The sequence below is a fragment of the Hibiscus syriacus genome, unplaced genomic scaffold, assembly GCF_006381635.1.
Source record: "Hibiscus syriacus cultivar Baekdansim isolate YM2019G1 unplaced genomic scaffold, ASM638163v2 tig00009308_pilon, whole genome shotgun sequence".
NCBI lineage: Eukaryota > Viridiplantae > Streptophyta > Magnoliopsida > Malvales > Malvaceae > Hibiscus > Hibiscus syriacus.
This window is the reverse complement of record NW_024062194.1, coordinates 75,803-102,642: the sequence shown is the minus strand read 5'-3', so window position 1 is coordinate 102,642 and position 26,840 is coordinate 75,803. Positions and strand designations below refer to the sequence as shown.

The 26,840-nt window shown below is 34.9% G+C and overlaps 6 protein-coding genes, 1 long non-coding RNA gene, 2 other non-coding genes and 2 pseudogenes across 9 annotated transcripts; all 11 read right to left on the bottom strand.

Annotated features, from left to right (window-relative positions):
• Positions 1-2,436: 2,436 nt before the first annotated feature.
• Positions 2,437-5,257, bottom strand: LOC120203224 (lysine histidine transporter-like 7). Its single transcript, XM_039203556.1, has 5 exons — positions 4,953-5,257; positions 3,774-3,907; positions 3,250-3,686; positions 3,037-3,168; positions 2,437-2,963 (listed from the first exon to the last, which is right to left on the bottom strand). The coding sequence occupies exons 1-5, from the start codon at positions 5,255-5,257 to the stop codon at positions 2,472-2,474; spliced, it is 1,500 nt and encodes a 499-aa protein (XP_039059487.1). The 3' UTR covers positions 2,437-2,471.
• A 4,956-nt stretch (positions 5,258-10,213) lies between these two features.
• LOC120203215 (auxin-responsive protein SAUR63-like) lies at positions 10,214-11,085 on the bottom strand. Its single transcript, XM_039203554.1, has one exon. The coding sequence runs from the start codon at positions 10,788-10,790 to the stop codon at positions 10,347-10,349; it is 444 nt and encodes a 147-aa protein (XP_039059485.1). The 5' UTR covers positions 10,791-11,085; the 3' UTR covers positions 10,214-10,346.
• A 1,336-nt stretch (positions 11,086-12,421) lies between these two features.
• Positions 12,422-13,076, bottom strand: LOC120203214 (auxin-responsive protein SAUR68-like). Its single transcript, XM_039203553.1, has one exon. The coding sequence runs from the start codon at positions 12,945-12,947 to the stop codon at positions 12,504-12,506; it is 444 nt and encodes a 147-aa protein (XP_039059484.1). The 5' UTR covers positions 12,948-13,076; the 3' UTR covers positions 12,422-12,503.
• A 2,097-nt stretch (positions 13,077-15,173) lies between these two features.
• LOC120203212 (auxin-responsive protein SAUR67-like) lies at positions 15,174-15,951 on the bottom strand. The gene has a single exon (XM_039203550.1). The coding sequence runs from the start codon at positions 15,725-15,727 to the stop codon at positions 15,284-15,286; it is 444 nt and encodes a 147-aa protein (XP_039059481.1). The 5' UTR covers positions 15,728-15,951; the 3' UTR covers positions 15,174-15,283.
• A 256-nt stretch (positions 15,952-16,207) lies between these two features.
• On the bottom strand, positions 16,208-21,942 carry LOC120203219. Its single transcript, XR_005523793.1, has 2 exons — positions 21,855-21,942; positions 16,208-16,331 (listed from the first exon to the last, which is right to left on the bottom strand). It is a non-coding gene; the product is annotated as an uncharacterized LOC120203219 (long non-coding RNA).
• Positions 17,582-18,676, bottom strand: LOC120203217 (annotated as a pseudogene).
• On the bottom strand, positions 20,112-20,214 carry LOC120203238. Its single transcript, XR_005523802.1, has one exon. It is a non-coding gene; the product is annotated as a U6 spliceosomal RNA (small nuclear RNA).
• LOC120203210 (auxin-responsive protein SAUR67-like) lies at positions 20,859-21,507 on the bottom strand. Its single transcript, XM_039203549.1, has one exon. The coding sequence runs from the start codon at positions 21,391-21,393 to the stop codon at positions 20,950-20,952; it is 444 nt and encodes a 147-aa protein (XP_039059480.1). The 5' UTR covers positions 21,394-21,507; the 3' UTR covers positions 20,859-20,949.
• Positions 21,943-22,627: 685 nt separating the features above from the next.
• Positions 22,628-23,879, bottom strand: LOC120203200 (auxin-responsive protein SAUR61-like). Its single transcript, XM_039203540.1, has 2 exons — positions 23,675-23,879; positions 22,628-22,800 (listed from the first exon to the last, which is right to left on the bottom strand). The coding sequence occupies exons 1-2, from the start codon at positions 23,877-23,879 to the stop codon at positions 22,628-22,630; spliced, it is 378 nt and encodes a 125-aa protein (XP_039059471.1).
• On the bottom strand, positions 23,155-23,227 carry TRNAA-UGC. The gene has a single exon. It is a non-coding gene; the product is annotated as a tRNA-Ala (tRNA).
• A 1,133-nt stretch (positions 23,880-25,012) lies between the features above and the next one.
• LOC120203211 lies at positions 25,013-26,188 on the bottom strand (annotated as a pseudogene).
• Positions 26,189-26,840: the final 652 nt, after the last annotated feature.

The window sequence follows — 26,840 nt, the reverse complement described above, 5'->3', positions numbered from 1 at the left end:
TAGGGAGCTGATAAGCACAATGCAATGCAATCCCTTTCTTGCTTTTCTTCTCACCATCTCCTCCTATAAAACCTAACTCGAGGTAACATGGCTTACGATTATGTGCTCGGGGCTTTGTTGCCATCCCCTGGAGGAAGATATCCGAGGTGGCCGGTGTGTTAGCCACTCAAGTATCATATCATTCGACTCGACACTGAATATCGAACTCGGATTTTGAAGTACAATGAGAATGGAGGCCTTGGGCTTGGGGGTAGAACTAATGAAAATAATCAGAACATGACATGACAGTCCAAAATGAGCTAACTGGACCCAGCCCTCAGTGTTGGGCTTGAGCCATTGAAAAGGTAAGATGAAGGCATGCTAGCAACATCAACATCCAAATCCCTCAACACATTCAATTTTTTTATTCAATGCCTATTAACTATCCCAATCTCCTTTCAAACTCTTAAAATTGGATAGTTGAGGATTTCAATTGACTGTCCAAAAGATGACACTTCAAATACTTCTATCCAAAGAGTCAAGATACTCCTCAGTCCTCAACATATACAAGTTTTTTTTCTTATCTCTACAATGTCTATTAACTATTCAAATCTCTCTTAAAACTCTTAAAATCAAATCAAATGCACATTTAACTCACTCAAATTCATATCTTTTTAAATAACCATATCAATTAAATTAAGGGTAAAGTATATAAATAGTCATCAAACTTTTATGGCACCTGCATTTTGGTCACTCAACTTTTAAAACTTGCAATACAGTCACTGAACTTTTAGTTCATTTTCAATTAGGTCCCTGACGTTACCTCTATTAGTTTTATCTGACGTGGCATGTTAACCTCGTCAACCCACATTAACTCTGTCAACCCCCTTCAAAAAATAACTTCTTCTTTACACTGCAAGACAGAAGAAATAACATGGTAAGAGATAAGACATTGCAAGACAGACATTTACAAACTTCCACCGTCATCCAGCAAAAAAGATGCATACAATTTACAAATGATATAAAATTTTGGAAATGATTGGTAAACTAAATGATCACCACTCACCAGTGAAACAAAACATACGTCCAACATTTCCACTTTGCATAAGTAGCATCATTTACGATTGCAAAATGCAACAAAAACATAATAAAAAAGAATTTTGTTAATTAATTATTTATTTTATTGATTGTGTTTATCTCAAAATTTTATTTATATTCATTCCACATAAAAATTTTATATTAATAATATATATGTATTCAACTTTAAAAAAAAAAACTTATGAAACAGCTATCGACACCATCCACCCTATGTCTAGATTTTTGTCACGTCCCGGTATACTAAAGACTAAATGAGAGAGACCCATTTTGCAAAAAAAAGAAAGGGAAAAAATACTAAAAGTTGATGTGAAAACACGAGCGATGAAAACTGCAATAAATCATGTTAATGGGTGGTTCGTGAGTCAGCATGCATGACTTTTCTCAAGCATCGTGGATCAATGATTTTCTTTTTATTAATACAAAGTGATTATAAAAAAAATATTTATCCATGGTTTTCTGATTAATAAATAATATATATATTCTGTAAATATTGTTATTTAAAAAAATTCTCTTTAATTACTCAAACAATATTAAATAATGAATTGACCATGTAATATATTATTGAATGGTTTGAAACTTAACAACTAAACTGCTTCCAGAATACACTGAAAGTCCAGAGAATCTACTTGATTTTCCCCCTTGGTGTTGGGATTCGTCTTGTCCACCTCGTGATTTTAGTGGGTATGATTATTTTCTCTTTTGATTTGATTATCATCTTTCGAATTATTTGATGTTTTAGGAAGATATCAGGAAGACATAACGACTTCTGTAGACTGTATGTAATGTGAAAGTTAATTTTGTCAACGTATTAATTCAAAAGACGTATCTTATCGTGTCTTTTCAAAAACGTCAGGTAATCCGAATGTATTTCTCATTTATTGTTGATTTCACCCTACTTAAAAAAATAATTTATCTTTCATCCCATATGAAAAAAAAATTCACCACATTATCTAAGCAAAATTTCCTGTTAAAATATAGATTAGTCTAATACAAAAGACAAAAAAATATATATATGAATTGTTATCTATCAAAAATATAATTTGATTCACTGGATAATAATGAAATATAATTTATTATAATATTAAATATCTTTGTGAAATTTATATAATTTTTACGGTTTAACTAGGAGAAATAGACGTTGAGAAAAGAAATTAGAGATTTAAAAACGATATTGGATATTAATTAGGAAAATATAAATATTTTTACCTTGCAAACAAAGTCGTTGACTACTGAAGTCGATTTTAACAAAGTTGTTTGCAGTTGTCGAATGCATTATATATATATATATATATATATATATATTTAAGACCAAATTAAAAGGATAAATTGGCCAAGAAGAATTTGATTAGTTCATAAATATACACCGGTTGATCTTTCTTTTCTCTGTTTGTTATTCAAGGACTGAAGAAATTAGCATTCAAGCCTTGGTCAGCTAAGTTCCATACAGCAGCAACTATCAACAAAATGCTTAGTATAATGCCAAAGCAACCAAGTCCCATGTTCACACTCCACATCCCACTATTCCGTCCAGGTTTCCTGATTGAAATCCACATGAAACATGGATATGCAAACGTCAAAGGCACAGCTGCCAATCCCCCAATCAAAGGTGCCAAGCTTCCCAAGAACGGAAACGCCACCGCGATGAGCAATGTCAGCCCTCCGAAGAAAAGGCGTAAACCTACCCGAACCCACCCTGGACATCGCCTTTTCTTATTGCTTGCGTATACAAACTCCAAGTTGTCGAAAGCCGGCATCGCGTAGATTTGGTACGAGGTTATGCAAGCAATTGCCAACCATAAGTAGATTAGGCCTATCATGAACTTCGAAGTGTCGTGTTCGCGAAACTGTGCAAATGCTGTTAGAATCCCCACTCCCTTCGCCGGTATCTGTAAGAAGTTAAACGATTAAGCATGCTCAATTGTGGTATCGCATACGTTATGTTAATGAATCCCGTTTTACCTTGTCTCCATAAGCCCAAAATCCAACTACAGCGAGCGGAAACAAACACATTGGAATTATAATGTACGACACCATTACACCTCTCCACATAGACGTCCGACACGAGTGTTTCGACTCGGATGGCAATGTTCCCTTTCATCAACAAATAAACATAACTGTCAATATCCGACACAAAATAATGATCGAGATATCCGGTACTACTATGATCGTTACCTGAATCTCAAGAATAAGATTATGCCCTCTGAATGCAAGCATAATAATGCCGATGGCATTTGAGATGTCACCGAATCTAGCCATACCGGTTTTCTCCGCATCCGGTACGTTGTAGGAAACACCATCAGTCCTGCCCTTGCCGATCGATAGAGCCGATATCATAGTAATGTACCCAATAGAAGTTATGGCACCGGTTAGGGACACTCTGGCAATTGAATTTAAATTGGGCAATTGACCAATGATGAGAGCAACGCAAGTGAATATGAGGAACCAGTGTGTACCACTCAACGACTTGGAACCACACATGGTGCCTTGTTCGCATATAATGTTGAAAAATTGTTTCATGGAATTTCCTCCTGTGATGATGAGCATGACGCATGAGCCTCCCGATAGGTACATTACTGGGAAGATTGCCAGCAATTTCCCGAGCTTTTGACCTGCCATGGGGTTCAGATTGGTTGAATTTTCTTATTCATTTGGGGCACAATCAAGGTTAGGTGAAAGTTGAAAGAAGTTTGACTGACCAAAGGCAATAATTGAGAGGCGGACGAATCTGCTGCAGCGGGTTCCAGGAACAGGTTCATGAAGATTTACAAGAAGCCATGCTGTGTAGAGTTGCCATGTATATGCTATGGACAAACATATGATCCCCCATGTCCTAAGGAAAATTCAAAATTTAAACAAAAGAGAAAGAGAATAGCCTTAGCTTTTTAAAGTTCGTAACTATTAGCCCCAAGTTGCTTTAAAGTAATTCTTTTAACATTCCTTTTCCTTTTTTTTTGTTGCTCTTTGGAGATTAAGTTATTGTATTAATAGATATAATAATGTTGGCAAGTGATATTAACCAAGTCGGCGATTAGGGATGGTGATTTTATTTGAATCCAATGAATTTTGATTCGATTTAATCCAACATGCTTGGATTGTATTTTCCCGTTAATTTTGAAATTCGAGTTCGGGTCGAAGTAAGGTTTTTTAAGGCTGGGGTTAAGTCTAGTCGGGTTCAAGTCTAGGGTGAAATTTGACTCGACTAAATCCAACATAATATTATAATTATCTCTTATATATTTAGAGATAATTGCAATAATATCTTTCTATTTTTTTTAATTAAGTCTTTATTTTAACTGGTAAAAATGAATTTTATATATAGGTCAAATCAGATATCGTTTTTGACCAAAATATCGAGTCAATTTTTGGATCAAATTTGGATCAACCAAAAACTAGACTCAACTCATGGCTTCCCATCGGTGATGCAGTGACAAAAAGAGACTTTAGGTAGTGGACATTAAATAGATCCGACACTAAAACTTGAGAATAATGAAATTGAATAGCTTCGTAATCAATAAATATTGTTGTGTTTGAGTTATGTTGAGTAAGGGACAGAGCCAGGACTAGAAGATGGGAGGGGTTAAATTGCCTAGTTTCAAAGTTAACATGGATTTATTAAATATTTAATTCAAAATTTGGGAGGGATAATGGGTTAATTTGATAAGTATTTAAACTAACAGTAACTAAAAATGCTATTAGACAAAAAAGATAAGGACACGGGCCTCTCTCGGCCTTAATAGATCGATCCCTGGCTTGAGTTGATCAAACAATAAAGCTAAAGAAGATAGAATATGATAATGTTTTCTTTTTTGGTTAGAGAGCAGCAATTTGAAGAGTGTGGGACAAAAGTGATTGCAAAATGACTTTCAAAAACTCACCATCCAAGACTTGAAAAGGCAGCAGGAAGCAAGAGTGCCTGAAAGCCGAGCCCTGAACACAGCAGATGGAAAACAGCAGAGAATATGGTCCCATTTCTGGACTCGGTAAGAGGCAGCCACGATTCAAGTTCCCGAAGGTCGACCACATCCGGCGGACCCGAACCTGCTTGTCCGGCCACCGGAGTGTCCTTGATCCAGGTAGATTTGACGGTGATGATTTCGAGTGGAGTCGTTGTAGGCGGTGAGTAAAGTGGGAGCACGTGCATGGAACCATCGTCTTCAATGGGAACTACTACTTCTCCCATGATTCTCGAAGCTAATGAATAACGAAAACGTTTTGGGGGCTGGGGTTTATATAGTAAATAGCAACTGGTGGGCGCGTGAAATGGAAAGCAAATCCCACATATAAGCTGTTTCATTTCAAAGAACGAATTTCACGACGGTTTGGTCTTTTATAAGCGTGTCTGTGTGAGCAATTAATGTCATACGTCACACTTATTACATCATCAGTTTCTCTTTTTTTCTTCTAAATAAGTTAGTAATAAAAATCCTACGATATAAATGACGAACAATTAACAATGATGACGTGGACACTCGTGGTTCTCTTCTTATGATACATAAATAAAATCTACTTACATGGATGTTTGCATGAGCAGTATCTTTTAATGACGTAGGATGAAGATAAACCGTATATTCATTATTCATATTTTATATACATTACCAACTAGAATCCATTGACTGATTTCATTAAATGTTCTCTTCCTTTAATGTTTTAGATTCGAACAACTATGTTTGTATGTATTAATAAATCTAGAAATATATTTGAAGATAGACACACATGCATTATAACATAAAATTTTCATATAGAATTGACACAAATAAAATTTCAGGTGGACACGATCAATAAAATAAATAACAAATCGAAGAAAATTCAGATTTCAGAACGGGTACGTGTCTATCCTGTACTAAGGATGGATTCGTCACTGTTTACAGGGTGTATACATTATTAATGACTAACAAAAATCTTGAACAAATATTATCTTATATTCCCTAAACTATTTAAATATATACGCACATTAATAACCTTTTAAATTAAAAAAAATATAATTTAATGTTATCAAAATTTTATCATTTTATCATAACTTTTATTTTTGAAAAGTATTGTATGGCAAATTTGGATTTCATTTTGAGTTGCAACATTTTCAAAGTGATTTTAATAGAATTTACCGTTTAAAATTTTCAAAGAAACATTATTTTTATATTTTCATAAATTTACTTGTAATGTATTAAAAGATTAAATTGTTTATTTAATTATATTTCAAATCGAATTTTTTAAATTTATATATATATGTATAATTTTTTATTGAAAAATTAATATATATAATTACACTCGGAAGGTGTCGGAAATTATGCGGGAATATGGCATCAACATGCTGATATAAGGTAATATGACTTTATGACGTTTGTTATTTTTATACCAGTGACATAAGTATGCATTATCTTTTTTATTCCAAGATCAAGCATTTTTGCTTAATTTTTTTTAATTTAATGTATGGTACATATTTTAATGGAACAACTGCTCAAAAATGATTTCCTACCCTCTTTGATAGGAAATCAAATATGTTTTTGTTGCTATGATAATAATGTTGTCGTTGGCGAATCATATAAAATGTAATCAAATCTTGTTTATGATCCTATGAATCTTTAATTAATAAATAAATTCTTAATTGAAAATTATATCACTATATTAGAAGTATTTTTCTTCAATATAATTCTTCGTTTATTTTTTTATAATTATTGATACTTAACTTATTAATCTATTAATTTAAATTAGATATTATAAAAAAATAGTATAGAAATTATTCTTTTATTTCAATTTACTTTCTTCAAATGATAAAGTTATAAATATAGTTTATGAACTTTAATTTGATTTTTTTAAATTTTTATATTTTAAGTCTCAACCCAAATAGTAGTCTTAAATTTTAGGGTAAATTATGTGTAGTACATAAATAATTACTTTTATTCCGTTTTGGCATTTAAACGTTATTTTTTTTTTAAAATCATACCTAAAGTTTAGTTTAAGTTTTAATTTGGATCCTCGTTGTTAAAATATTAACAGAACTACTGACGTGGTATTTTTTTTAATGATGACGTGACATTATCTTATGGTGACACATCAACATCACTATTAAAATTTTAATGGTAGGAACCAAAATAAAACCTAAACTAAACGTTAGATATGATTTTGAAAAAAAATAAAGTTTGGGTACCAAAACAGAACAAAAATAATAATTGAAGTACAAAACATGTAGTTTACCCTAAAATCTATTAAGTTAAGTTCTACTATTAGTCCATGTAATATGTGCAAGTATAGATTTTTTTCTTATTCTAGAATTTATTATTATGTCAATTCTGTCACACCTTTGAAAAAATAGGGTAAACTATGTATTTAACCACTCACTTATTCTCGCGATTTCGTTTTGGTTATTCAATTGTTTTTTTAAATCATACCTAACATTACATTTTGGTTCTGTTTTGGTCACATATCATTAAAGAAATAAACATAGTTGTTGACATGATAAATATTTAAATTTTTTAATGATGATGTGGTATTACCTTATGATGACACATCAACATCATCATTAATTTTTTAACGATGGGTAACCAAAACATAACGAAAATATAACGTTATATATGATTATAGAAAAAAATAGTTGGGTGACCAAAATAAAACCGCGAGAATAAATTGGTAACTAAATATGTAATTTATCCAGAAGTATTTTAACTTCACCCCCCGATCGGAATTAATATAATCCGTCGTTCTAATAAATCAAAATAAATTTATAGGTTACTGAAGTTTCATTTGAAGGTAAGATTATGAAAGCAATGTAGAAAGATGACTTTAATCAATTATTGTTTGCTATGAATTGACCTCCTAGTATTAGAGCATACTTTAATTTAATTTAATTAATTAACAAACCGATTTGATCTGCCTCAAATTACATGGATTAAACTTCCAAAATCTTATTATTATTAACCTAAACAAATCTCATCATTATTTAATTTTAACTTTGCTCTGGGCAGCTGCTTTTAATTAAAAAAAGAGAGTAGAGGGTTTGCTTTAAGAAAAGAAAAAGGCAAAAGACGTGAAAAGGATGTTCAAAACATTTTAATTAATGTACCTTTCTAATATATAATTTAAAAAGAGAATTTAGAGGTACAAATAAATTGAGTTTCGTACGAACCAAGCGATCTAGGTGATAAATAAATTGTTGTTATTTTTTGAGTACTCGGGTTCAAGCACCATGAATACAAGAAGTGTGAACGTTCAATATCAAATAGTTGAAAGTTATTTTTTTGAATTGAAAGAGCCTAAAACAGTAGGCTATGCGCGAATACTCTCATCTGTTTGCTGCGCAACAGCAGCGTCTAAAGCTAGGAGGTCTGCTAACACATCCGTGGGGGGAATCAAAATGAATCAAGCTGAAGTGTTGCCGCGAAGCGAGCTTTGTCATCCTATCGGCAATCTTGTTTCCATTCCTGCTAATCCATTGGATTTTTTTCACCCAACATCCCGACTGTCGAAGCTTCATAATTGCGCGAAGCAACGGAATATGGTTGTCGATTGATCTACTTTCTCCTACCAATTTAACTGCTCTGCTGCAATCAGACTGGATCCATAGCCTGTGAATGTCCAAGTTTCTTGCAATGAGTAGACCTTATAAAATCCTAAAACCAAGGATGAACGCAAGGTTTTATACTACGGGACGAACTTATAAAATTTTAAGTACGAAAACAAATTATAAATAGAAAATACACAGAAAGAATCTAAAATATAAGAGAATTTGAAAATTTTAGAGGGACAATATCCCTGAGCTAAAATTACTTCGATATTACATTTTCGGTTACAAACGAAAATATTATAAATTTATATAATTTTTTTAAATTAAACAGAATATAGTATAACCACCTAGAAGAAAAAAGCAACTGACAACCATTAATACTTCTTGCAAGTGCCATGACCACTAATCCCAAATGAATGCCCCTTTCACCAGGAAGGATTTTACTATCTAGTCAGTGAAAGATATTCTATCTGAATATATTTCAATTTTCAATGTAATTCTATGTCGTAATATTTGATTCTAACTTCTTAAGGATCGGATGCATTATTTGACGTTAGTGTTGTACTGTGACTGTAATTCCTTTAAGAAAAATATACTTTTCAGGTCACCTGTTATTCAGAGATTAAGAGTGGAATATGTATAAATAATAATTTATTTTGTGTATTCAAAAATTATATTCCACGTTCAAATATATATATATTCCATAATTTATATTTATATCAAGATAAATATTTCATCAAGGTTCATGTTTTTTTAAGGCTCACACACCTATGGTTCTCATTACTAACATTTATGGCATAGAGCATGAAGTTCGTTCAAGTTCTTTTCAAAAGTTTTTCAATTACTCAAAGTTGAAAACTTGACCATTTTCGCTTTAGAAACTCAACGCTGGCAACTGTTGGCTTGTTTCTTGATGAATGAGATACGGCAATGATGAACAATGGACTCTAACTACGGACATAATCAATGCTTTCCTTCAATCCAATTATTTATTCCATCAAGGCTGCATCACAAGTGCAAGGTGAGATCTGAGATGTGCATTTCCTTCAAGTCCGAACTCTTCGTCTGCCAGTTGGAACAACTCCATCACAATTTCATTCTTCAGATATTCCAATGGAAGAACAAAGCGCTTCTCATCAGAGCTATACACCACAAAGTGACTCTTCTCGACCATTGATGATGTGCTGCTATTGTTTGTGTCGACAACCCCATTGGTTCAGGAGATTGTGATTCTTTTTCTCTTAATTGCTGCCAATTTTTGCCATTTCCTTCAATTTGATGAGCTTCTTGACACTGATCATCTTGTTGCTTTTGATACTTTGCTAAAAATCCTGGATTCGTGAGTTTTCCTAATTTCTGAAACAAGATTTTTCGCCAACAGACTTGTGCGATTGAAACACCATTATCTCCAGGCACTTAAGCTTTTAGATATCTTATAATTAATCTACTTCACATTCATCTGTCTGTAAATGGCTCCAAGAGATTCCTAACAGTGAGGTCCTGGTCGCCATCATATTTGTGTTCAATTCTTGTACATTAACAAAGGGCTATGTTTTTATTAAATTACGGAGGATTTCCTGTATATTACTTGACATGATAAGTTTGTATTTTTAATATGAATTTGTTGATGTAATATTCTAGATAAGTAGGTTGCTTGTCTAGTTTGAAGAGACTAAACATGAGATACAAAAATTGTGATGTTTTTCATTACATATTTGAGTCTACAGAGGTGTGGATCAATTAAAATATGAGAAAAGGGGAACATCTTGTTTTAGAAGCTCCATATTGGAAAGTCTTGGTTCATTTTTTTCTGATAAAGATATGGCGATGAGCAACGACCTCTGTTTACTGACATGATCAATGCTTTCTCCACTTCTTTACTTGGTTTCCTTTTGATGAGAGCAATTACATATTTCATGAAGTTTGCATCACAAGGCAAGATGAGTAGCCCATTGCCTGGTAACCCAAACTCTTCTTCTGCCAAGTTGAATAGCTCCATCACAATTTTATTCTTTAAATATTCCAAAGGAAGCACGAACCGCTTCCGATCCACACTGTAAACGACAAAGTGGCCCTTGTCGACCACTGATGATGTGCTGCAACTGTTTGTTTCAGCCTCCATGGTGGTTCTTGGTAATGTGATTCTTTTTCCCCTAATTGAAGCCATTTGTTGCCATTTTCTTGTTAGATTGATAAGCTTCTTGGCACTGATCATCTTTCTTTACTTTGTGTAGTAGGGAAGACTAGGATAAAAGAGAAAAGAGAGGAAGTTTTGGGTCTTAGAACTCTAATTGCTAAATGAAGCTGTTGAGATTGATATGAGGCAATGGAATTGGGATGAATATATAATCACAAGGCCTAGAGACAGTCCCTTTAATGAATTATTAAATTTCAGGTATTCATAAGAAACAAAGCCATGTGATGGCAGATATTAGGTCTAATCTGCAAGGGGGCTTGTTTGCTTTTATTGGATGATTAGCCCAACAAGATGGAGCATACAAGTGCCTACTGGCACATCTTTATCCATCTGCCAAGTAGTTTAACAAAATGATCCAGTGTTGCAATAATATTGATTACTTTTAAAGAGTAATAAGAAGCCTTCACTCAAGCAAATTGCCACCTGTACCTTGTCCTGTTCAAACCCAATCAATTTCATGTGTTGATTGTCCTATTTGTTTTTTTCTATTGGCACAAGGAGTTTGAATGTAAAGAGGGAACTGTCCTTTTTGTGTTCCAAGTGGTGCTGATTTTCATGAAGTGAACCGCGTTGTTGATTTTCAAGCTAAATGTGGGCTCAATAGGGACCCTTGATTGCATAATTTCGACCAACCACCTGCTGATCTATGGAGACTATGGCAGGCACAATATGATTTGCTTCTTATTCCTGTTTTCAAGAGAACAAGAAGTAATAATTTATGCTACAAAAATACCATTTAAGGTAGCTGAAGATCTGGGTTTCATTTTAGAACAAGACTAGATGTTTTCAGTACATCATAAAGAAAAATGAAGCTAACTTCCTGACATTGAAAAATCCGAGAAGAGAAAGGAAATGAAAACTAAACATCTTTTGTTTAGAAACATTCTGTAAGGAATCAAGGGATGGATAGATAGATAGGTAGATAGATAGATAGATAGATAGATAAATGGATGAATGGATGGATGGATAGATAGATAGGTAGATAGACTTGCATAATGCAGTCCTTTGAATGAAGAATTTCGATGTCAGGACTCAAGGGAAGCTATTAAGCAAAACCATGTGGGTCAAAAATGCAAGCGATCATTTGGAAGGTAGCCAGTTGGGCATGTCTGGTGAGTAATCGAAGTGGGGCATGTGCAAGACCAGGCATTGTAGTACCCACATGTTCTGGAGATATTACCTAACAAGAAAAAATTGTGGTTCTAGTTCACCAAGAATCCTGACTAAAGGGTTTTTTTATAATTTCTAAAACAAAATTTTCCCACAACAAAATATGGAGATTGAAACATCATTACCTCCGGGCTGTTATGCATTTAGATATCTCATAATTAACAGTGAGGTCCTGGTTGCCATCATACTTCATGCACTCAAGTTTTGAATTATAGGGTGGAATATGGTAACATTTTTAAATCATCCTTGTAGAATTTCTGCTTTTACTGGATATTTCTTATAATTGGTTGGACATTAAAAAGTAAAAAATATTAGACAAATCTACTTTCTGATTGAGATGATATATTTATGCAACTAAATAGTTTAGTGATAGTATTACTTGACATGATAATTTAATTTTTTTAGATTGAACTTGTTGATGTAAATGTAATATTTTAGATAATAAGTAAGCTCCATATCAAAGTTCAAGACAACAAGCATGAGACAAAAATTTTGATGTTTTTGCTTTATATAATTTATAATCTACAAAGATGTGGAACAATTACAAGATGTTGAATTGCTTCAGAAGCTGTATATTGAAAATTGATGGCTCATTTCTTGCTGATAAAGATATGATGATGAGCAACATCTGGCGCTTACAGATGTGATCAATCCTTTCTTCACTTCTTTACTCGGTTTCTTTTTTATAAGAGCAATTACATATTCCATAAAGTTTGCATCACAAGGCAAGATGAGATGCCCATCGCCTGGTAGCCCAAACTCTTCTTCTGCCGAGTTGAATAGCTCCATCACAATTTTGTTCTTTAAATATTCCAAAGGAAGCATCAAGCGCTTGTGATCCATGCTGTATACAACAAAGTGGCCCTTGTTGACCATCGATAATTTTCTGCAACTGTTTGTTTCAGCGTCCCTGGTGGTTCCTTGTAATGTGATTCTTTTTCTCCTAATTGAAGCCATTATTTGCCATTTTCTTGCTAACTTGATAAGCTTCTTGGCACTGATCATCTTGCTTTACTTTGTGTAGTCAGGAAGACTCAGATAAAAGAGAAAAGAGAGGGAAGCTTTAGGTCTTAGAACTCTAATTGCTAAATGAAGCTGTTGAGATTGATATGAGGCAATGGAATTAGGATGAATATATAATCACAAGGCCTAGAGACAGTCCCTTTAATGAATTATTAAATTTCAGGTATTCATAAGAAACAAAGCCATGTGATGGCAGATATTAGGTCGAATCTGCATGGGGGCTTGCCTGCTTTTATTGGATGATTAGCCCATCAAGATGGAGCATACAAGTGCCTGCTGGCACATCTTTATCAATCTGCCAAGTGGTTTAACAACATGATCCAGTGAAGCAATTATATTGATTACTGTAAAGAGTAATAAGAAGCCTTCACTCAAGCAAATTGCCACCTGTACCTTGTCTATGTTCAAATCCAATCAGTTTCATGACCTTCCTGTCACTTATCCTGGCTGACAATCTCTTCCATGTAGCTCGCAATGAAAATTTGAGGGATGCAAAACCATGTGATGGTAGGAGAGAAATATATCATGTGTTGATTGTCCTATTTGTTTTTTCTATTGGCACATGGAGTTTGAATGTAAAGACGGGACTGTCCTTTTTGTGTTCCAAGTGGTGCTGATTTTTGTGAAGTGAATCGTGTTGTTGATTTTCAAGCTAAATTTGGGCTCAATAGGGATCCTGGATGCACTATTTCGACCAACCACCGGCTGATCTATGGAGAGTATTGGCTGGTGATGCTGCCAAACTATGGCACAAGATGAGTTGCTTCTTATTCCTGTTTTTCAAAAGAAGAACAAGATGTAATAATTAATGCTACATAAATACCATTTAAGGTAGTTGAATATATGGGTTTCATTTTAGAACAAGACTAGACGTTTCAGTACATCATAAAGCAAACTGAAGCTAACTTCCTGACGCAGAAAAATCCGAGAAGAGAAAGGAACCGAAAACGAAACAGTTTTTGGTCAGAAACATTCTGTAAGGAAGCATCCTTTGTTAATACACTACAATACTTTGAATAATATACACCTAGAAAGAAGTTTTTGTATAGTGAAATCATTTACAAGAAGACTAAGCATATTTACTTAGAATCAGCAAACAAGTGACTGTTGATCTGTATTGTACTTGAATGAAACAAGTATCTGATGAGCAGCGATAAGCAGTAATGGAATTACAACACGAAGTTGTCTTAAGGTTTGGAACTTTAATATTAATGTAATACTGTTATTAGTTACATTAAGATACCAAACAATGAAGCAAAATTGGAATCGACAAAACAAGAAGAAAAAATCCATTCAAAAGGTTCTCTGCTTCTACCTAATTTGGTCAGTTCCTGAGTTGATTACATACTGGACATACTGTTAATTAGTAAGCAAACTTAATATATTGCAATACTTCATATAGACTTTTTTTAAGTGTTTTCCTCTTCTTGATAGAACATTGCAAATGCAGTTACTGATGCACTGATGAAAATGGAAAATGGGACACTATTGTAGGACAAGAGAAAGAAGAGAATGTAAAGATGTAAGGGACTGAAAAACTTTTGTTTTGCTGCACTGATGAAAATGGAAAACGGATGAACACACACACACACATTGTCATACTGAAGTCCTTTGAATGAAGATATTCGATGTCGGGACTCAAGGGAAGCAATTAAGCAAAACCATGTGGGTCAAAAATGCGAGCGATCATTTGGAAGGTAGCCAGTTGGGCATGTTTGGTGAGTAACGGTAGTGGGGCATGTGCAAGACCCGGCATTGTAGTACCCACATGTTCTGGATATATTACCTAACATGAATAAAATTGTGATTCTAGTTCACTAAGAATCCTGGACTAATGGGTTTTTTTTCTAATTTCAGAAACAAAATTTGCCCACAACACAATATGGAGATTTAAACATCATTATCTCCACTCCAGGTTTAGATATCTCATAATTAACAGTGAGGTCCTGGTTGCCATTATACTTCATGTACTCAAGTTTTGAATTATAGGGTGGAATATGGTAGCATTTTCAAATCATCCTTGTAGAATTTCTGCTTTTACTGGATATTTCTTATAATTGGTTGGACATTAAAAAGTAAAAAATATTAGAAAAATCTACTTTCTGATAGAGATTATATCTTTATGCAACTAAGCTGTTTAGTAATACTATTACTTGACATGATAATTTAATTTTTTTAGATTGAACTTGTTGATGTAAATGTAACATTGTAGATAATAAGTAAGTTCCATATCAAAGTTCAAGACAACTAAGCATGAGACAAAAATTTTGATGTTTTTGCTTTATATAATTTATAATCTACAAAGATGTGGAATTGCTTCAGAAGCTGTATATTGAAAATTGATGGCTCATTTCTTGTTGATAAAGATATGATGATGAGCAACAGCCGGCGCTTACAGATGTGATCAATGCTTTCTCCACTTCTTTACTCGGTTTCCTTTTGATGAGAGCAATTACATATTCCATAAAGTTTGCATCACAAGGCAAGATGAGATGCCCATCGCCTGGTAGCCCAAACTCTTCTTCTGCCGAGTTGAATAGCTCCATCACAATTTTGTTCTTTAAATATTCCAAAGGAAGAACAAAGCGCTTATGATCCATGCTGTATACAACAAAGTGACCCTTGTCGACCACCGGTGATGTGCTGCAACTGTTTGTTTCAGCGCCCCTGGTGGTTCCTTGTAATGTGATTCTTTTTCTCCTCATTGAAGCGATTTTTTGCCATTTTCTTGCCAACTTGGTAAGCTTCTTGGCGCTGATCATCTTGCTTTACTTTGTGTAGTAGGGAAGGCTCAGATGAAAGAGGAAAGAGAGGGAAGTTTTAGGTCTTAGAGCTCTAATTGCTAAATGAAGCTGTTGAGATTGATATGAGGCAATGGAATTGGGATGAATATATAATCACAAGGCCTAGAGACAGTCCCTTCAATGAATTATTAAATTTCAGGTATTCATAGGAAACAAAGCCATGTGATGGTAGATATGAGGGCTAATCTGCAAGGGGGCTTGCCTGCTTTTATTGAATGATTAGTCCAACAAGGTGGAGCATAGAAGGGGATGCAGGCACATCTTTTTCTATCTGCCAAATGGTTTAACAACATGGTCCAGTGCTGCAATAAAATTGATTACTTTAAAGAGTAATAAGAAGCCTTCACTCAAGCAAATTGCCACCTGTACCTAGTCTCTATTAAAATCCAATCAACTTCATGACCTTCCTGTCATTTATCCATGGGACAATCTCTTCCATGTAGTTCTGAATGAAGATTTGAGTGATGCAAAACCATGTGATGGTAGGAGAGAAATACATCATGGGTTGATCGTCCTATTAGTTTTTTCTATTGGCACATGGAGTTTGAATGTAAAGAGGACACTTTTGATCTGTGGTGTAGATGACAAAATGACTCTTTCAGCCACCGAAGATTCACCAATGTCACCTGCTATAACTTTTGCATTGGACATCCCCAGTAAAGAAATTCTTTTTCTCCCCTTGTCAGTCATTTTCTGCCATTTCCTCCATTTCTGTTAAGTATATTGCTGCTGCTGATCATTTTGGCTGTAATCTTTACTTAATAAATGTAAGTACGCCTTTGCTTAAAAAAACCCTGAAATGGTATTGAAATTCCTATTGATGGATGAAGCAATCAGAATATTACTCCACCTTTGTGTGTGTGTGTGTGTATATGCAAGATTGAGGATCTAAAAATGTTCTGTAGTTGAAGTTGTTTACAAATTTCTTCCCCTCACCCTTTTGGGAGCATGTTTTGCATGATAGATATGCTCAACATCCGTAAACAAGTGACTAAGCATATTTACTTAGAATGAGAAATTTACACCTTGAATGAGAAGTAGTTTTTGAATGAGAAGTACTTAGAATCAGCAAGCGGCTGTGGATCTGCAAATTCTAGATTGAAATAAGCTTGCGACGAGCAGCGGCAAGAAGTAATGGAATCGAGCACTGCTTTCTCCAAATTCTTTGCGAATCGTCGTTTCACAAGGGACACAATGTAATTCCCGAGGACTGAATCACATGGCAATCAAAACTCCTCTTCAGACATATTTGTATTAGCCCTTGCTGAAGCAATTCTTTTTCTTCACCTGGATGCTATGTTCTGCCACTTTGTTGTCATTCTAGTAAGCTTCTTTGAGGTAATCATGGTTGTTTCCATTTGTTTTGCAGATGAAAACCTTAGAAAAAGTAAAGAAAAAGGAGGTTGATTTGTGTATAATTGCTAGTACTGATGAGGGAATAAAGTTAGTGTACTGAATTGGTTCTAAAGAACCAGGACTTGGGCTGTCGTGTTAATATCAGTTCTGAATTTCTGACTAAGGTTCGAAAAATTGGGAGGGAGAGGGGTTTGCTAGGCTTTATTTCGCTTTCCTTTTTCCTTCAAGTTCCAAACAAGATAAAAATATGGATGATTGCCATGTCAGATAACTGAACTTGAAACAAAACTATGAAGTTTTTTCATTATATATATGATGTACAATGGCCGTGGATGGTTTACAAAGTTCCTGTATATTAACAGAGGATTCCAATTCTGAATCTTACATATATTTTCTTGGTAAAACCATTTAGTAATAGTATTAGTTGATAATTGAGATGATAAGTTAGTCTTTCTAGATTGAACTGTTGATGTAATATTGCAGATAAGAAGTTCCCTGCCCAGGTTCAAGATGACTAAGCACAAATAACAATTTTTTTTTATTTTTTGCATTATGTAATTTAATCTACAAAGGTGTGGATCAATTAGAAGATGAGAGAAATTGCTTCAGAAGCTCCATATTGGCAAGTCTTGGCTCATTTCTTGCTGATAAAGATATGACAATGAGCAACAACCACTGCTTACTGACATGATCGATGCTTTCTCCATTTCTTTACTCGGTTTCCTTTTGATGAGATCAATTACATATTCCATAAAGTTTGCATAACAAGGCAAGATGAGATGCCCATCTCCTGGTAGCCCAACTCTTCTGCCAAGTTGAATAGCTCCATCACAATTTTGTTCTTTAAGTATTCCAAAGGAAGAACAAAACGCTTTTGATCCACGCTGTATACAACAAAGTGACCCTTGTCGACCACCGGTGATGTGTTGCAACTGTTTGTTTCAGCACCTGTGGTGGTTCTTGGTAATGTGATTCTTTTTCTCTTAATTGAAGCCATTTTTGCCATTTTCTTGCTAGCTTGATAAGCTTCTTGGCAACGATCATCTTGCTTTGGTTAGTTTAGTAGGAATGACTCGGATGAAAGAAAAGACGAGGGGACTTTTAGGTCTTAGATCTTTGATTGCTAAATGCAGTTGTTGTGCTTGGTATGAGGCAATGGAGTTGGGATGAAAATATATAATCACAAGGCCTAGAGACAATCCCTTTAATGAATTATAAAATTTCAAGTATTCATAGAAAACAAAGCCATGTGGTGGCAGATTTTAGATCTAATCTGCAAGGGGGCTTGCCTGCTTTTGTTGGATGATTAGCCCAACAAGGTGGAGCATAGAAGGGGATGCAGGCACATCTTTATCTATCTGCCAAGTAGCTTAACAACATGGTCCAGTGTTGCAATGATATTGATTACTTTAAAGAGTAACAAGAAGCCTTCACTCAAGCAAATTGCCACCTGTACCTTGTCTCAGTTCAAATCCAATCAATTTCATGGCCTTCCTGTCATTTATCCATGAGGACAATCTCTTCAATGTAGTTCTCAATGAATGCAAAACCATGTGATGGTAGGAGAGAATACATCTTGTGTTGGTTGTCCTATTAGTTTTTGCTATTGGCACATGGGGTTTGAAAGTTTTGAAAGTAAAGAGAACAGTCTTTTTTGCGTTGCCAAGTGGACTAGTTGTCGTATACGAAATAAACAATGATTTACAAGATGAACAAGGATGAATCGCAGGGCATCATTAGAGGACCATGACTTGATAGACCAAACTCTTCCTCAAGCAACTTTAAGAGTTCAACAAATATGTTATTGCTGAGATATGACAAGGGCACTACATGGCGCTGATGACAAAATGACCTTTTTCAGTCACAGAAGATTCACCAATGTCACCTACTATTACTTTTGCATTGGACGCCCCCAATAAAGAAATTTTTTTTCTCCCCTTGACAGTCATTTTCTGCCATTTCCTTGCCATTCTGTTAAGTTTATTGCTGCTGCCGATCATTTTGGCTGTAATATTTTCCTTATAAATGTAAGTATGCCTGCTAAAAAAACCCTGAAATGGTATTGAAATTCCTATTGATGGATGAAGCAATCAAATATTGCTTTACCTATGTATGTATATATACATGAAAGATTGAGGATTGCAGATAGCATGTTTTGCATGATAAATATGCTCAGAACCCGTGAACAAGTTCGTGATAAATGCAGTTGTTGAGAAACGCCAACGGGATCACAAAGTACCTCTTATCCATTGTGTAGATGGCAGAGCAGCCTTTAACAACTACTGATGATTTATTAGAATGATTTGCAGCAGCCATATTTGTATTAGCCCTTGCTGAAGAAATTCTTTTCCTTCCCATGGATGCTATGTTTTGCCACTTTGTTGTCATTCTAGTAAAGCTTCTTTGAGGTAATCATGGTTGTTTCCATTTGTGTTGAAGATGAAAACCTTAGAAAAAGTAAAGGAAAAGGGAGGTTGATTTGTGTCTAATTGCTAGTACTGATGAGGGAAGAAAGTTAGTGTGCTGAATTAGTTCAGGCCACACTGAGAATTTCTTTGAAGGGGCAACTTCTATGCATTCAAAGTGACAAACTGACCGTCATTAGAGTCTGAATTAGCAAGGCAAATATATGTGGTCATTCTAACCTCTTCCACCATCTCAACTGCATCTGAATTTTGAGACCTTTCAATCCAAATGCATTCCTCAATGCTAAGAGTTAGCAAAAATCAAAGTTGTATAATTATTTTGAACCTACAATGAAAAACCAACAAGCTAATTCAACAAACTATCTCAAATCCCTAATAATGGATGTCGAAATCATATTCACTGTTCATGATAGTTAAAAAAGACCAAACCCAGTTTGAGCAAAACCCATGAAATCGAACATCAAACTAAGCAAAAAAACGCAAAGAAAATGGTCAGAGAAAGAAACGGAAACAGACAGCGAAAAAACAAGCAAAAAAAAAAATCAGGGGAAAGATCAAGAAAAAATTTGGACCATTTCTCGATTTGTGCGTGTCATCCTTGCGCAGGGGCCATGCTAATCTTCTCTGTATCGTTCCAATTTTATCGGATGTCCCCGAAGGGATACACAGACATGGCTGTTTAATACTATAAACTATTCGTTTTTTGCTTCCTTAGTTGGTGTGGGATATTTCGTTGGTTCACAGCTTATCTCATTTTAAAAGATATTTTTGAAATGGATTGACCTAGAATCTCAATATACGAAGGCCCTTGTCCAATTGAAAACCACGTTCTATAAAACCAGGACTTGGGCTGTCGTGTTGATAGCAGTTCTGAATTTCTGACTAAGGTTAGAAAATTTGGGAGAGAGAGGGTTAGTTAGGCTTTATTTCGCTGTCTTTTTCCCTTCAAGTTGCAAACAAGATAAAAGGATGGATTATTGCCATGGCAGACACTTGAACTTGAAACAGAACTATGGAGTTTTCTCAAAAAAATAGGTGAGGAAGTCTCAGAATGTTGCATCTGTGGGTGATAAAAAGGGAGTTTAAATATTCCTATTGAGAGAGACATATATTAAAACATGACAGATAAATATTTGAGTTCAGTTCCTGTATATTAACAGAGGATTCCAATTCTGAATCTTACATATATTTTCTTTTGTAAAACCATTTAGTAATAGTTTAGTTGATATGATAAGTTAGTCTTTTTAGATTGAACTTGTTGATGTAATATTGCAGATAAGAAGTTCCCTGCCCAGGTTTAAGAATGACTAAGCACGAATAACAAATTTTTTTATTTTTTTGCATTATAGAATTTAATCTACAAAGGTGTGGATCAATTAGAAGATGAGAGAAATTGCTTCAGAAGCTCCATATTGGCAAGTCTTGGCTCATTTCTTGCTGATAAAGATATGACGATGAGCAACGACCACTACTTACTGACATGATCAATGCCTTCTCCACTTCTTTACTAGGTTTCCTTCTGATGAGATCAATTACATATTCCATAAAGTTTGCATCACAAGGCAAGATGAGATGCCCATCGCCTGGTAGCCCAAACTCTTCTTCTGCCAAGTTGAATAGCTCCATCACAATTTTGTTCTTTAAATATTCCAAAGGAAGCACAAAACGATGCTGATCCACGCTGTATACAACAAAGTGACCCTTGTCGACCACCGATGATGTGCTGCAACTGTTTGTTTCAGCACCTGTGGTGGTTCTTGGTAACGTGATTCTTTTTCTCCTAATTGAAGCCATTTTTTGCCATTTTCTTGCTAGCTTGATAAGCTTCTTGGCACCGATCATCTTGCTTTGGTTAGTTTAGTAGGAATGACTCGGATGAAAGAAAAGAAGAGGGAACTTTCAGTTCTTAGATCTCTGATTGCTAAATGCAGTTGTTGTGCTTGGTATGAGACAATGGAATTGGGATGAATATATAATCATAAGGCCTAGAGACAATCCCTTCAATGAATTATTAAATTTCAGGTATTCATAGGAAACAAAGCCATGTGATGGCAGATATTAGGTCTAATCTGCAAGGGGCTTGCCTGCTTTTGTTGGATGATTAGCCCAACAAGGTGGATCATAGAAGGGGATGCAGACACATCTTTATCTATGTGCCAAGTGGTTTGACAACAATATGGTCCACTGTTATTGCAATATTATTGATTCTTCATCACAGATTTCAACACTTCTAGAATCCTCTTTAGATATAGGTTTATTGCTTTAAATAGTAATAAAAAACCTTCACTCAAGCAAATTCCCACCTGTCCTTTTTGTCTTGCCAAGTGGTGTAGTTGTCTTCTAACAAATAATCCCTGATCCAAATGACAAGGAGATTATTTCTGGTGTATGGAACATATAAGAAGACTGCCAGAGTGAAAATTTGTTTCCGTTTACCCTTATCTTGTGACCATCTTGGTCTGAGGTCATGTAAAAACAAATTTTATCAGTCAGTTCGAAGTAAAACTTCTTCTGCAGGACCTTTTCACAATATGCACAAAAAGGACAAGGATCTGAACCACGGAAAAAATGTAACAACCAACTAAGTTGCTGATCTATAAATGTTCAAAATTGTTTCATATCAATATAGAGAGAGTTGATTCTATTTCCTTGTAGAATCAGTGAAGAATAGTATACCATTACAAATTTGACTATAACTTGTGTTAGAAGCTACAGGTCAATGAAGGGTGCTTTCTTGATTCTTGGTGTAGATATGAAGATGATGAGCAATGACCATTAGCTATCTCTAACAATGAAAATAGGATACTGATGAACAGCTCCGGTAGGTTGAGAGCAACAAAAATATGATGTCATATATATATATATATATATGACTGTGTGTGTGTGTGTGTATATTAATGCAGGGGTGCATGAGAAACAAAGCCTTGTACTTGAAAATGTGAGGTGGAGAGGCATTGTTTGGGAGATGGGGATTTTTTAGGTATAGACAACAGATTGCAACCATGCCGTTGCATCACATTATAGTTTTAAGCAATTTAGAGTACACCTATAATTACAATATGGTAGTTTCAATCATCTACATTTCTATAGTGTAAGTTGTTCCAGTGTCCACAAACAAGCGATTGTTGGTGTGTCTGTCCTTAATGGAAAGAGGTGCAAACGTAGTAGTAAAAATAGAACCAAGCATAGCCTTCTCCATGCGTCTTTCCGTCCCTTGTTGAACAATGGAGACTATGTACTGGAGCAAGGCTGAATCGCAGGACAACATTATAGGACCATGACTTGATAGACCAAACTCTTAGACAGCTTTAAGAGTTCAACAAATATGTTATTTCTGATATATACAACAGGGGCACAACATGGCGCTTCGAATCTGTGGTGTAGATGACAAAATGACCCTTTTCAGCCACCAATGGTTCATCAACGCCACCAGCTATACTTTTTCAGTTTCTTTATGGAATGATTCAAATGAATATATAACATTTGGTTAGATTCCATCTAAATCCTGAAGCTGAATTAGTTTATATTTGGTACCACAAGAAGATTCTTCGAAAAGTTCTATTCTATGTATTTTTTTACTATTTTGAAATATAAAAATTAAGATGGAGATGCAGGGGATCGAACCCTGTACCTCTCGCATGCAAAGCGAGCGCTCTACCATTTGAGCTACATCCCCTTTTCTCTTTTCTTTTTTATTTGAACTATTTTATACTAGATTTACCAATTGTAGTCACTAATGCTGGAATTTATTATCTAGAGTTGTCCACTAAAGGTTAAATATAGATGTGAGGTTACTGGATTCCTAAAATCCTGAGAAAATTCTTTGAGAAGTTATAGTTCAGATAAAAGGATGGATGATTGCAATTGCAGATAACTGAATATGAAACAAAAATATGGAGTTTTCTCTTTATATGTCTTAATGTACAGTGCCATTTGATTTTAGACACTCAATGTTGGCAACTGTTGGCTTGTTTGCTGATAGGGATACGATAATGAGGAGCAACGGACACCGACTACTGAAATAATCAACGCTTTCTCTAATTCTTTACTTACTTTCCTTTTGATCAACCTAATTACATATTCCATCAAAGCTGCATCAATAGGCAAAGTGGATGTTCATTGCCTTGAAGCCTGAACTCCTCTTCTGCCAGTTGGAACAACTCCATCACAATTTCGTTCTTCAGATATTCCAATGGAAGCACAAACCGCTTCTCATCAGAGCTATACACCCCAAAGTGTCCCTTCTCGACCCTTGATGATGTGCTGCAACTGTTTGTGTCAACTTCCCCACTGGTTCTTGAGAGTGTGATTCTTTTTCTCTTTGCCATTTCATTGCAATTTGATAAGCTTCTTACCACTGATCATCTTGTTTCTTTTTTCAAAACAAGGGAGGCTATTGTAGGACAAGAGAAGTAAGAGAAAGTAAAGATTGAAGGGAACTGAAAGCTTTTGTTTATCTGTACTGATGAAAAGGGAAAATGGATGAATATATATATACACTCACGTCTTGAAAAAAAGTCCTTTGAATGAAGCATTTCAATGTAGGGATTGAAGGGAAACAAATAAGTAAAACCATGTGGGTCGAAAATGTGAGAGATCATTTAGAAGGCAGCCAGTTGGGCATGTCGGGTAAGTAATGGAAGTGGTCCAATCCTTTTTTTTCCAGAACCGTGGCATGTGCAGGACCCAGCACCGTAGTACTCATATGATCTTGATATATTACCTAACAAGAAAATATTGTGGTTTTAGTTTACTATGAATCCTTGACTGATGGCTTTTTCTAATTTCTGAAATAGGCTTTGCCCTCAAACAAACTAATAAGATTTAAACGTCATTATCTCCAGGCTGTAATGTTTTTAGATATCTCATAATTATTCTACTCCACATTGATATGTCTGTAAATGGCTCCCATATATAGCTAACAGTGAGGTCCTGGTCGCCATCATACTTTAATGTACTGAAGTTTTCGAATTGTTGGGTCGAATTTGGTAGAATTTTATGTCAACTCTATGCTCAGATGACCTCCAAAGGTTTTACCTTCTTTGATTTTCACCTCTTCCTGGACAAGTTGTGTCTAACAAAGTAACAAATCAAAATTAGCTTCCTTGCCCTTTAATTTCTTGTCTTCTATGCTCACCAAAATGAGTGACGAAGTTTCAGATTACCGCTTATATGATTGTCAAAATGGAATTTAATTATTTGCTACTGATAGAAAAGAAAACATATATTAAAACATGACAGATAAATATTTGAGTTCGGTTCCTGTATATCAACAAATAACAGAGGATTATGTTTTTATTATATATTAATAGAGGATTCCAATTCTGAATCTTATATACATTTTTTTGGTGAAACTGTTTAGTAATGGTATTAGTTGACATGATAAGTCACTCTTTCTAGTATGAACTTGATGTGATATTGCAGATATGAAGTTCCCTATCAAGGTTCAAGACAAAAAGTATGAGAGACAAAAACATTTGATGTTTTTGCATTATATACTTTAATATACAAAGGTGTGTATCAATTACAAGACAATAAAAGGAGAAAAAAATTGCTTCAGAAGCTCCATATTGGCAAGTCTTGGTTCATTTCTTTCTGATGAAGATACGATGATGAGCAACAATTGGTGCTTATAGACATGATTGATGCTTTCTCCATTTCTTTACTCAGTTTCCTTTTGATGAGAGCAATTACATATTCCATAAAGTTTGCATCACAAGGCATGAGGAGAATCCCATTGCTTGGTAGTCCAAACTCTTCTTCTGCCAAGTTGAATAGCTCCATCACGATGTCGTTCTTTAGATATTCCAAAGGAAGCAAAAAGCGCTTCTGATCCACACTGTATACAACAAAGTGACCCTTGTCAACCACCGATGATTTGCTGCAACTGATTGTTTCAGAATCCCTCGAGTTTCTTGGTAATGTGGTTTTTTTCTCCTAATAGACCCCATCTTTTGCCATCTTTTTGCTAACTTGATAAGCTTCTTAGCACTGATCATCTTGCTTTGCTTGGTTTAGTAGGAAGGACTCTGCGATGAAAGGAAGAAAAAAGAGGAATTTTTAGGTCTTAGAACTCTGATTGTTAAATGCAGTTGTTATGCTTGATGTGAGGCAATGCAATTGGGATGAACATATATAATCACAAGGCTAGAGACAATCCCTTTAATGAATTAGTAGAATTCATATATTCATAGGAAACAAAGCCATGTGATGGCAGCTATAAGGGCTAACCTGCAAGGGGACCTGCCTGTTTTTAGTGAATGATTAACCCATCAAGGTGGAGCATACAAGTGCGTGCAGACACATCTTTACCTATCAGCCAAGTGGTTTAACAACAATATGGTTCAGTGTTGCAATAATATTGACTCATGATTTGATAACAGATTTCATTTAGGATCCACTTTACATAAGATTAATCAATTTTAATGGTAATAAGAAACCTTCAGACAAGCAAATTGCAACCTATATCTTGTCTCTGTTCAAATCCAATCAATCTCATGACCTTCCTGTCACTTATCCATGGAGACAATCTCTTCTATATAGTCTTGAATAAAGATTTGAGGGGTGCACAACCATGTGATGGTAAGAGAGAAATACATCCTGTGCTGATCGTCCTATTTGTTTTTGTTTTTTTTTCCTATTGGCACATGGAGATTGAATGTAAAGATGGGACTGTCCTTTTTGTGTTCCCAAGCGGTCTAGTTTTCTTATATGAAATAAACCCAGATTTCACAACATGAAGGAGATTATTTCTTGTATATGGAACCTATAATATGACTGCAAGAGTGAAGATTTCTTGCAGTATACCTTTGATTGTGACCATCTTGGTCTCTGAGGTGTAAAAACAAATTCGATCAGTCGGTCCTTGACTGGCTAACAATCTAGTCTTAGGTTAGTAATTTTGTAGCACTGCCTTTTCAAGGTATGCACACACAAAAATACTAGATCCAATGCGATGGAGACGGTGGACCTAAATTTCTAATCTATGCTGTGTCATAAACCTGACAATTCTCAGTAAAGAAAGCATTCTAAATTGCTAACCTATGCTGTAAGCATGTTTCTATAATAAAGGATTTTACTGTTCTGATTCAAATGGATGCAGGTTATTTGATAGATTCCAACTAAACAGCGAAGCTGAATTAACTCATTTCACACTGAGCAAGGCTTCTATAAGTTAGACATCAACTAAAGGCTTAAGCTGAATTAGCTCAGGTCACATTGAGAATTTCTTTGAAGGGACAACCTTTATGCATCAAAGTGACAAACTCACAACTGCAGCTGAACAAACT

Bases quoted from the DNA above. Each gene is read 5' to 3' on its own strand.
- LOC120203224 (XM_039203556.1), bottom strand. From the start codon at position 5,257: ATGGGAGAAGTAGTAGTTCCCATTGAAGACGATGGTTCCATGCACGTG. The intron at 3,908-4,952 runs GTGAGTTTTTGA...AATTTTCCTTAG, and splicing joins GCCTTTTCAAGTCTTGGATG to GACATGGGGGATCATATGTT. The intron at 2,964-3,036 runs GTAAAACGGGAT...AACTTCTTACAG, and splicing joins TTTGGGCTTATGGAGACAAG to ATACCGGCGAAGGGAGTGGG.
- LOC120203215 (XM_039203554.1), bottom strand. From the start codon at position 10,790: ATGATCAGTGCCAAGAAGCTTATCAATCTAACAAGAAAATGGCAACAA.
- LOC120203214 (XM_039203553.1), bottom strand. From the start codon at position 12,947: ATGATCAGTGCCAAGAAGCTTATCAAGTTAGCAAGAAAATGGCAAATA.
- LOC120203210 (XM_039203549.1), bottom strand. From the start codon at position 21,393: ATGATCGGTGCCAAGAAGCTTATCAAGCTAGCAAGAAAATGGCAAAAA.
- LOC120203212 (XM_039203550.1), bottom strand. From the start codon at position 15,727: ATGATCAGCGCCAAGAAGCTTACCAAGTTGGCAAGAAAATGGCAAAAA.
- LOC120203200 (XM_039203540.1), bottom strand. From the start codon at position 23,879: ATGGCAAAGAGAAAAAGAATCACACTCTCAAGAACCAGTGGGGAAGTT. The intron at 22,801-23,674 runs GCAATGAACATC...CCTGCGATTCAG, and splicing joins AGAGGAGTTCAGGCTTCAAG to CCTTGCTCCAGTACATAGTC.